The sequence below is a fragment of the Nerophis lumbriciformis genome, linkage group LG19 (assembly GCF_033978685.3).
Source record: "Nerophis lumbriciformis linkage group LG19, RoL_Nlum_v2.1, whole genome shotgun sequence".
NCBI classification, from domain to species: Eukaryota; Metazoa; Chordata; class Actinopteri; order Syngnathiformes; family Syngnathidae; genus Nerophis; species Nerophis lumbriciformis.
In genome coordinates, this window is record NC_084566.2 from 40,007,286 (window position 1) to 40,019,124 (window position 11,839).

General features: G+C 45.6%; 1 protein-coding gene across 1 annotated transcript in view; it reads right to left on the reverse strand.

The window, feature by feature from the left end:
* The window catches only part of LOC133618956 (plexin domain-containing protein 2-like), a 37,003-nt gene that overhangs the window by 21,193 nt on the left and 3,971 nt on the right, over positions 1–11,839 (reverse strand). The window contains exons 5-8 of the mRNA XM_061979816.1: positions 7,662–7,784; positions 936–1,072; positions 769–868; positions 576–671 (exon numbers count right to left, since the gene is read on the reverse strand). Of these exons, the coding sequence (XP_061835800.1) occupies positions 576–671; positions 769–868; positions 936–1,072; positions 7,662–7,784 (456 nt within the window). The remainder of the gene's footprint in view (positions 1–575; positions 672–768; positions 869–935; positions 1,073–7,661; positions 7,785–11,839) is intronic.

The following is an 11,839-nucleotide window of genomic DNA, read 5'->3' on the forward strand; positions in this document are numbered from 1 at the left end:
TTTTCAAAGGTTTTCACCGATAACCGTCTTGTCTTCTGAGGGTTCTATAAAGAACCATATTGTATTCTACAGATCAGTTTAGTTCATATTATATTGTGGTCATTTATCATGTTGACATTGAACAAACATTCAAAACATTTTAATGAGAAAAACATTTATTTAAACTATAGGCACCATTATTGGCAAATGTTATCAGGAAGTATGTCCCTGGTGACACAGGATCTTACCCATGCTTTCAACAATCCCTGAAGAACTCTTTCTTCCAAAAACGGTTCTCTGGATCAAAATAGTTCTTACTGGAACCCTTAGTGTTAGTGAGAACCCTTTTAAAACCAATTATTCAAAAAAGGGGTTTTAAAGGGTTCTCCGGATCAAAATGGTTCTTACTGGAACCATTAGCGTTACCAAGAACCCTTGAAAAACCCTTTCTTCGGGAAAGGGTTTTTCAGAAGCAAATGGTTCCAGTTAGAACCTCAGCCCTTGTAGAAGAACCCTTTTAGAACCCTTATTTCTAAGAGTGCAAGGTACTTGCTGTATAAGAGCATTTGCCAAGAAATTCAGTTCAGTGCACTTACTTGGGAGAGGTAACATCTCTACAGTGGTACCATTGCAGATTTTGGACTTTAAAAAGTCCACTTTGTGGTACTCGTAGATGGTCCTTCGTCGAACGTCTGCCAGGATAATAATAATAATGATTGCAGTCATGGTTCCGCTCCATTAGCAGCAAAGAAAGGGAATACAAAAAGTGTCTAAAAGGAGGTCACTCACTGGGAATCTGCTCTATGTTATGAAGCACCACAAAAGCGTCCGACAGGCCGACTTTGACGGGATGATTCTCGCTGCTGATGTCGCTGATGTCAACAGGAATCTGGACCAGAAAAAAAACCCCAAAAACACATGTTCAATCCAAATATCCTGTAAGTATAGGAGAGCACCAGGTGAGGGTAGGTGACCTCTTTATAGGTAAACACAATGCGTCCGTCGCTGTGCAGAGCAGCTTGGAAGGTGAACGTGCCTGATTGGACATTGTCCTGCAGGTGGAGGCTGGTCCACTGCACCACCAGCGCCGTGCCTTACAATATATAGTAAAAAAAACAACATGAAAAACAATGAATGCATGGATGCAACGCACTGCCACACCCACAAGATGGCACTGTGGTGAAAAAAAGGCTGTTTGTTTTATTTCTATCCAGAAATTATATATGGATGTATGTTTCTAATATGAATACAATTGTGTAAAATTACAAGTTTAGGCTAATAAATATTTTCAGTTTCAATAAACTATACAGGTAAAAGCCAGTAAATTAGAATATTTCGAAAAACTTGATTTATTTCAGTAATTGCATTCAAAAGGTGTAACTTGTACATTATATTTATTCATTGCACACAGACTGATGCATTCAAATGTTTATTTCATTCAATTTTGATGACTTGAAGTGGCAACAAATGAAAATCCAAAATTCCGTGTGTCACAAAATTAGAATATTGTGTAAGGGTTACATTTTGAAGACACCTGGTGCCACAGACTAATCAGCTGATTAACTCAAAACACCTGCAAAGGGCTTTAAATGGTCTCTCAGTCCAGTTCTGAAGCCTACACAAACATGGGGAAGACTTCAGATTTGACAGCTGTCCAAAAGGCAACCATCGACACATTGCACAAGGAGGGAAAGACACAAAAGGTTATTGCTGAAGAGGCTGGCTGTTCTCAGAGCTCTGTGTCCAAACACATTAATGGAGAGGCAAAGGGAAGGAAAAACTGTGGTCAGAAAAAGTGTACAAGCGATAGGGATCACCGCGCCCTGGTCAAGATTGTGAAAAAAAACCCATTCAAAAATGTGGGGGAGATTCAGAAGGAGTGGACAGCTGCTGGAGTCAGTGCTTCAAGATCCACCACCAAGAGACGCTTGAAAGACATGGGTTTCAACTGCCGCAAACCTCGTGTCAAGCCACTGTTGACCAAGAAACAGCGCGAAAAGCGTCTCACCTGGGCTAAGGAAAAAAAGAGCTGGACTGCTGCTGAGTGGTCCAAAGTCATGTTTTCTGACGAAAGCAAATTTTGCATTTCCTTTGGAAATCGAGGTCCCAGAGTCTGGAGGAAGACAGGAGAGGCACAGGATCCACGTTGCCTGAAGTCTAGTGTAAAGTTTCCACCATCAGTGATGGTTTGGGGTGCCATGTCATCTGCTGGTGTCGGTCCACTCTGTTTCCTGAGATCCAGGGTCAACGCAGCCGTCTACCAGCAAGTTTTAGAGCACTTCATGCTTCCTGCTGCTGACCTGCTCTATGGAGATGGAGATTTCAAGTTCCAACAGGACTTGGCGCCTGCACACAGCGCAAAATCTACCCGTGCCTGGTTTACGGACCATGGTATTTCTGTTCTAAATTGGCCCGCCAACTCCCCTGACCTTAGCCCCATAGAAAATCTGTGGGGTATTGTGAAAAGGAAGATGCAGAATGCCAGACCCAAAAACGCAGAAGAGTTGAAGGCCACTATCAGAGCAACCTGGGCTCTCATAACACCTGAGCAGTGCCAGAAACTCATCGACTCCATGCCACGCCGCATTAACGCAGTAATTGAGGGAAAAGGAGCTCCAACCAAGTATTGAGTATTGTACATGCTCATATTTTTCATTTTCATACTTTTCAGTTGGCCAACATTTCTAAAAATCCCTTTTTTGTATTAGCCTTAAGTAATATTCTAATTTTGTGACACACGGAATTTTGGATTTTCATTTGTTGCCACTTCAAATCATCAAAATTAAATGAAATAAACATTTGAATGCATCAGTCTGTGTGCAATGAATAAATATAATGTACAAGTTACACCTTTTGAATGCCATTACTGAAATAAATCAAGTTTTTCAAAATATTCTAATTTACTGGCTTTTACCTGTATATATATATATATATATATATATATTTATTGAAGTTATATTATGGTGTAACGTAATGTCGTTCTTTTACCAATTTTGCAGATAAAACTATGAGGGCTTGAAAAGCACTTGCACATTTCATGAAACTAATTAAAATGACAGAAGAACTAACAAAAGCGAAAACAACCTACGACACAAATTAATTGAAAAATTAATCAAGGACAAAACCATTTACAAAAAGCCAAAAGCAGTGAAGTTGTCACGTTGTGTAAATGGTCAATAAAAAGAGAATACAACAAATCCTTTTCAACTTATATTCAGATGAATAGACTGCAAAGACAAGATATTTCATATTCACACTGAAAAACTGAATTTTTTTTTGCAAATAATCATTAACTTAGAATTTAATGGCAGCAACACATTGCAAAGAAATTGTCACAGGGGCATTTTTACCACTGTGTTACATGGCCTTTCCTTTTAACAACACTCAGTAAAGATTTGGGAACTGAGGAGACACATTTTTGAAGCTTCTCAGGTGGAATTCTTTCCCATTCTTGCTTGATGTACAGCTTAAGTTGTTCCTCCGTTGTGCTATTTTAGGCTTCATAATGCGCCACACATTTTCAATGGGGGACAGGTCTGGACTACAGGCAGGCCAGTCTAGTACCCGCACTCTTTTATTATGAAGCCACGTTGATGTAACACGTGGCTTGGCATTGTCTTGCTGAAATAAGCAGGGGCGTCCATTATAATGCTCCAAAACCTGTATGTATCTTTCTGCATTAATGGTGCCTTCACAGATGTGTAAGTTACCCACGCCTTGGGCACTAATACACCCCCATACCATCACAAATGCTAGCCTTTTAACTTTGCGCCTATAAAAATCCGGATGGTTCTTTTCCTCTTTGGTCCGGAGGACACGACGTCCACAGTTTCCAAAAACAATTTGAAATGTGGACTCGTCAGACCACAGAACACTTTTACACTTCGTATCAGTCCATCTTAGATGAGCTCAGGCCTAGCGAAGCCGGCGGCATTTCTGGGTGTTGTTGATAAATGGCTTTCGCTTTGCAGAGTAGAATTTTAACTTGCACTTACAGATGTAGCGACCAACTGTAGATACTGACAGTGGGTTTCTAAAGTGTTCCTGAGCCCATGTGGTGATATCCTTTACACACCGATGTCTGTATTTGATGCAGTCCCGCCTGAGGGATCGAAAGTCACGGGCATTCAATGTTGGTTTTCAGCCTCGCTGCTTACGTGCAGGGATTTGTCCAGATTCTCTGAACCTTTTGATGATATTACGGAGCGTGGATGGCGAAATCCCTGAATTTCTTGCAAAAGCTGGTTGAGAAATGTTGTTCTTGAACCATTTTCTCGCGCATTTGTTGACAAAGTGGTGACCCTCGCCCCGTCCTTGTTTGTGAATGACTGAGCATTTCATGGAAGCTGCTTTTATTCCCCAATCATGGCACCCACCTGTTCCCAATTAGCCTGTTCACCTGTGGGATGTTCCAAATAAGTGTTTGATGAGCATTCCTCAACTTTCTCAGTCTTTTTTGCCACTTATGCCAGCTTTTTTTTTAAACATGTTGCAGGCATGCGCTAATATTTGCAAAAAAATAACAAAGTTTTCCAGTTTAAACGTGAAATATCTTGTCTTTGCAGTCTATTCAATTGAATATAAGTTGAAAAGGATTTGTTGTATTCTCTTTTTATTGACCATTTACACAACGTGACAATTTCACTGCTTTTGGCTTTTGTAGAATTTCAGAAAAACACTTGAACAAATTGACTAATATTTCATAGTATTGTATTGTGTTTACTGAAAGGAGAGAATAGGAACGTACGGACATGAACAAACTGATGGGTTAACTTAGCAGTCTTCCCTTTCTGGTTTCTGAAATTGTAAGTTGTTTTGGATTTTTGTTTGTTATTTCCGCCATTTTTTGGGTTTGTGTAATTGCAATTTGTTTTATCAAATGTAAACGTGTTTTAAACTTCAGGCCACCATATAAACAATATTTATACCAATTAGAGTACCATAATAGTGCAAATATCTAATCATCGTGAATACAGTAATTATGAACCTGGGTAGGTATTTTGAACATTTTTGGGACTTTTGCCGACTTTTCTCCCTTTCTCCCGCCTTCCAGTGGGACTTTGCCTGGCGCGTTTTGGACATTTTGGGCATCCCGGGACTTGTGCGACCAGCGGCGGGACCATACTTGCCGACCTTGAGACCTCCAAACTCGGGAGATGGGGGCGGTGGAGTATATTTATAGCTACAATTCACTGAAATTCAAGTATTTCTTTTATATATATATATATATATATATATATATATATATATATATATATATATATATATATATATATATATATATATATATATATATGTGTGTGTGGGAGAAAAAAAATCACAAGACTATTTCATCTCTACAGGCCTGTTTCATGAGGGGGGGTTCCCTCAATCATCAGGAGATTTTAATGGGAGCATTCACATACCATGGATTATATAGGGCACAGAGTGGGTGGGTACAGGCTGGTGTAGGGGCGTGGTGATTGGCTCATGTGTTACCTAGGAGGTGTTTCCGCCTGTGGCGGCATGCTGTTACAATTTCGAAGCGCATATGCCAAATTTTCAAAGAGAACGGCCTACGGATCACGATTGAAGCCAACAAGCAAACCGTCAACTTCCTTGACGTCACTTTCAACCTGAGAAATAACAGCTACCAACCATTCACGAAACCCAACACAACACTCCAATACGTGCACCATGACAGCAACCACCCACCCACCACCACGAAAAGAATACCTACCGGAATTAATAAAAGGCTATCGATGCTGTCATCTAGCAAAGCTGAATTTGACCAAGCAACCCCCCCGTACCAAAAAGCCCTTGATGAAAGCGGAAACAATTTCACCCTCACCTATGAACCCACGCCAGGAAACCAACCGAAAAAGAACAGAAAACGAAACGACATCATCTGGTACAACCCCCCATACAGCAAAAACGTCTCAACTAACATTGGACACAAATTCCTCAATCTGATTGACAAACACTTCCCCAAAGGCAACACCCTAAGAAAAGTATTCAACAAGAACAACATTAAATTGAGCTACAGCTGTATGAACAATATACGACAAATTATCTCAAACCACAACAAAACAATTGCAAATGAGCCGTCGGCCCCCGGACAGAGCGACCCCAAAACCAACAAAGGCTGCAACTGCCGCACGAAGCCTGATTGCCCTCTCAACGGGGGGTGCTTACAAACATCAGTTGTTTACCAATCTAAGGTAACACGCAAGGACATTAACACATCCGACACATATGTAGGATTAACCGAGGGAGAGTTTAAAACCAGATGGAACAATCACAAGGCTTCTTTCAGGAACCAAAACCTGCGGAATACCACAGAACTCAGCAAACACATTTGGGACCTCAAAGACAATAATGTTGAATATTCAATAACATGGCAAATTCTCGCATCCAGCACACCTTACAATAGTGGTAATAAAAGATGCAACCTATGCTTGAAAGAGAAACTGTTTATTATATACCGTCCAGACCTGTCATCCCTCAACAAGCGCAGCGAAATTGTATCAGCATGCCGCCACAGACGGAAACACCTCCTAGGTAACACATGAGCCAATCACCACGCCCCTACGCCAGCCTGTACCCACCCACTCTGTGCCCTATATAAACCATGGTATGTGAATGCTCCCATTAAAATCTCCTGATGATTGAGGGAATTAACCCCCCCTCATGAAACAGGCCTGTAGAGATGAAATAGTCTTGTGATTTTTTTTCCCACACATACATATATTGCGCTCTACTACGGTATCGAGCACTATTTTTTGGATAACCTTATTAAGACATATATATATATATATATATATATATATGCATACATACATACATATATCGAGTGGTCCTATATATATATATATATATATATATATATATATATATATATATATATATATATATATAAATAAAAGAAATACTTGAATTTCAGTGTTCATTTATTTACACATATACACATACATAACACTCCTCTACTCATTGTTGTATTTGAAAGTGCAATGCTTTGCAGCCAGTAGCACAGCATTTGAAGGAGCATAGGAAAGGAGTGAGTTTAGGGTTGAATTGTCCATCCTCGTTCTATTCTCCGTCACTATCTTTCTAACCATGCCCAACACCCTCTCTGATGATGCATTGCTGTGTGGCACGCACAAAAGTGCCTTCATCAAATGCACCAGAGTCTGGAATCTTCCCTCTCTCCCTAGCATACCCCTTCCCCTTCGGGATCGTCCTCGCCATGACTGTCTCTTCTTCGCTCTTCTGCTTCGTCTCTGTTATGTTTTTGGACATTACTACTTGTCGGCACGAAAAGCGGACGTGACGACAGGCTGTCCTCACTCAGGTCCGGCTGGAAATCGGGAGAAATTCGGGAGAATGGTTGTCCCGGGAGAGGCACTGAAATTCGGGAGTCTCCCGGAAAATTCGGGAGGGTTGGCAAGTATGGGCGGGACTTGTGTGACTCCAACATCACACCCGGGTTCGAGTCCCACGGGTCCCGCCGCCGGCCGTGCAAGTCCCCGAGATGCCCAAAATGTCCAAAACTCACCCAGCAAAGTCCCACGGCAAGTGGTGGGAGAAAAGTGAGAAAAGTCGGCAAAAGTCCCCAAAATGGTCAAAATACCTACCCAGGTTCGAGTCCCACCGTATATATTCTAATGACAAAAAAGGCAAGAAAGCATGAGTGTGTTTGTCACCGTTGTCAAAGTAAAAGACAGAGGAGTCCTTGGACAGACTGGGGTCAAAGTTGGCCATGAGCGGGGCAATGTACTGAGTGGCGGTCAGCATGCGGTGGATTATATCGCCCGTGTAGATGAAGCCTGCGGAGAAGAGAATGAAGTCACAACATTGACGCACTACGCATCACAACTAACTTCGGTTCATCATAGAGTATAGACCAGTGGTTCTTAACCTTGTTGGAGGTACTGAACCCCACCAGTTTCATATGCGCTTTTACCGAACCCTTTTTTAGTCCATCCATCCATCTTCTTCCGCTTATCCGAGGTCGGGTCGCGGGGGCAGCAGCCTAAGCAGGGAAGCCCAGACTTCCCTCTCCCCAGCCACTTCGTCCAGCTCCTCCCGGGGGATCCCGAGGCGTTCCCAGGCCAGCCGGGAGACATAGTCTTCCCAACGTGTCCTGGGTCTTCCCCGTGGCCTCCTACCGGTCGGACGTGCCCTAAACACCTCCCGAGGGAGGCGATCGGGTGGCATCCTGACCAGATGCCCGAACCACCTCATCTGGCTCCTCTCCATGTGGAGGAGCAGCGGCTTTACTTTGAGCTCCCCCCGGATGACAGAGCTTCTCACCCTATCTCTAAGGGAGAGCCCCGCCACCCGGCGGAGGAAACTCATTTGTACCCGTGATCTTGTCCTTTCGGTCATAACCCAAAGCTCATGACCATAGGTGAGGATGGGAACGTAGATCGACCGGTAAATTGAGAGCTTTGCCTTCCGGCTCAGCTCCTTCTTCACCACAACGGATCGATGCAGCGTCCGCATTACTGAAGACGCCGCACCGATCCGCCTGTCGATCTCACGATCCACTCTTCCCTCACTCGTGAACAAGACTCCGAGGTACTTGAACTCCTCCCTGCCGTCGGCTTCCGCCCAGCTCACACTGCACCCGACCTCTGTGGCCCCTGCTATGGGTGGTGAGCCCATTGGAGGGGGGACCCACGTTGCCTCTTCGGGCTGTGCCCGGCCGGGCCCCATGGCGCTCGCCATCGTGCCCCACCTCCGGGCCTGGCTCCAGAGGGGGGCCCCGGTGACCCGCGTCCGGTCGAGGGAAATCTGGGCCTTTTTTAGTGAAAAATAAAATGTTTTTTTCTTAATTTAATCTTAATTCATAAATATTAATCATGAAATGATGTTATTGTATTAAATAAATACTAATAAAGATATATTTTACAAACAGAACGTTACAGGAATGTACACATGATCCCATGTTTACATCTCATTGTGCAAAATGTGAATGTTGTAGTGGGGAACTAAATGCGATATTATTTCCAAAGCAGGACCCCCACCCAGACATGTAATACCGGTACCATAACCCAAAGCTCATGACCATAGGTGAGGATGGGAACGTAGATCGACCGGTAAATTGAGAGCTTTGCCTTCCGGCTCAGCTCCTTCTTCACCACAACGGATCGATACAGCGTCCGCATTACTGAAGACGCCGCACCGATCCGCCTGTTGATCTCACGATCCACTCTTCCCTCACTCGTGAACAAGACTCCGAGGTACTTGAACTCCTCCCTGCCGTCGGCTTCCGCCCAGCTCACACTGCACCCGACCTCTGTGGCCCCTGCTATGGGTGGTGAGCCCATTGGAGGGGGGACCCACGTTGCCTCTTCGGGCTGTGCCCGGCCGGGCCCCATGGGGACAGGCCCGGCCACCAGGCGCTCGCCATCGTGCCCCACCTCCGGGCCTGGCTCCAGAGGGGGGCCCCGGTGACCCGTGTCCGGGCGAGGGAAATCTGGGCCTTTTTTTAGTGAAAAATAAAATGTTTTTTTCTTAATTTAATCTTCATTTATAAATATTAATCATGAAATGATGTTATTGTATTAAATAAATACTAATAAAGATATATTTTACAAACAGAACGTTACAGGAATGTACACATGATCCCATGTTTACATCTCATTGTGCAAAATGTGAATGTTGTAGTGGGAAGTCCTGTGGGGAGTGCTCAGAGAGTATGGGGTATCGGACTGTCTGATTTTGGCGGTCCGCTCCCTGTATGATCAGTGCCAGAGCTTGGTCCGCATTGCCGGCAGTAAGTCGGACACGTTTCCAGTGAGGGTTGGACTCCGCCAAGGCTGCCCTTTGTCACCCATTCTGTTCATAACTTTTATGGACAGAATTTCTAGGCGCAGTCAAGGCGTTGAGGGGTTCTGGTTTGGTGGCTGCAGGATTAGGTCTCTGCTTTTTGCAGATGATGTGGTCCTGATGGCTTCATCTGGCCAGGATCTTCAGCTCTCGCTGGATCGGTTCGCAGCCGAGTGTGAAGCGACTGGGATGAGAATCAGCACCTCCAAGTCCGAGTCCATGGTTCTCGCCCGGAAAAGGGTGGAGTGCCATCTCCGGGTTGGGGAGGAGATCTTGCCCCAAGTGGAGGAGTTCAAGTACCTCGGAGTCTTGTTCACGAGTGAGGGAAGAGTGGATGGTGAGATCGACAGGCGGATCGGTGCGGCGTCTTCAGTCATGCGGACACTGTATTGATCCGTTGTGGTGAAGAAGGAGCTGAGCCGGAAGGCAAAGCTCTCAATTTACCGGTCGATCTACGTTCCCATCCTCACCTATGGTCATGAGCTTTGGGTTATGACCGAAAGGACAGGATCACGGGTACAAGCGGCCCAAATGAGTTTCCTCCGCCGGGTGGCGGGGCTCTCCCTTAGAGATAGGGTGAGAAGCTCTGTCATCCGGGAGGAGCTCAAAGTAAAGCCGCTGCTCCTCCACATGGAGAGGAGCCAGATGAGGTGGTTCGGGCATCTGGTCAGGATGCCACCCGATCGCCTCCCTCGGGAGGTGTTTAGGGCACGTCCGACCGGTAGGAGGCCACGGGGAAGACCCAGGACATGTTGGGAAGACTATGTCTCCCGGCTGGCCTGGGAACGCCTCGGGATCCCCTGGGAGGAGCTGGACGAAGTGGCTGGGGAGAGGGAAGTCTGGGCTTCCCTGCTTAGGCTGCTGCCCCCGCGACCCGACCTCGGATAAGCGGAAGAAGATGGATGGATGGATGAATGGGTAGCGGGAACTAAATGCGATATCGGAAAGGGGTACACATTATTTCCAAAGCAGGACCTCCACCCAGACATGTAATACTAGTACACAGCTCATGAAAAACAATATGTTGTGTTACTGTCATTGTAAGTGGGCCTCAACACTTATTTTAGAGAATAATCCCATGGAAATTACTGCTGTCATTTGATTATAATAATAAAACATCCATCCATCCATCCATTTTCTACCGCTTGTCCTTTTTGGCGTCATTAACTTGGTATTTAGTCGGGTTTGGGACAGGTGTGCTGCTGGTGTGGCCACAATGTGCACATCTAAGTTAAAGTACCAATGATTGTCACACACACACACTAGGTGTGGTGAAATTTGTCCTCTGCATTTGACCCATCACCCTTGATCACCCCCTGGGAGGTGAGGGGAGCAGTGGGCAGTGGTGCCGCGCCCGGGAATCATTTTTGGTGATTCAACCCCCAATTCCAACCCTTGATGCTGAGTGCCAAGCAGGGAGGTAATGGCTCCCATTATTATAGTCTTTGGTTTGAACTCACAACCTACTAGAGATGCGCGGTTTGCGGGCACAACCGCGGAGTCCGCGGATTATCCGCGGATCGGGCGGATGAAATTTAAAAAAATTAGATTTTATCCGCGGGTCGGGTCGGGTCCGGCGGTTGAAATTAAAAAAAAATTAGATTTTAAATAGATTCAGGCGGGTGGCAGTTAAACCAATTGGGAAATATATATACATAGTTAAATGTTGTTACCCACATACGAAAAACGAGCAAGCACCTGCTGCATATGCCACAACAGAAGAAGAAGAAAAAAAGAGATGGACACTTTTACGGAGCGGAGAAGGGACGCCTCGCCGGGGTCCGGGACCGAGGCCCCTTCCCCCGAGAGGGCCCCACCGGGAGCCGTAGCTGAGGCGATCCGCGAGAAGGGCCCGACGCACGTCCAGGGTCACCACCGCGCCCACCGCACCGACACCCCGCCTCGTCCGCCTTCGCCGCGGCCGGCATCACGCGCAGCAGGTAAGCAGCTTACCTGCCCGCCACCCCCGTGGCCGGGGGCTCGTAACAGGGGTCACTCCGCGCGCTCCGCCCGCGCAACTTACCTGCCCGCCACCCCTGTTGCCGGG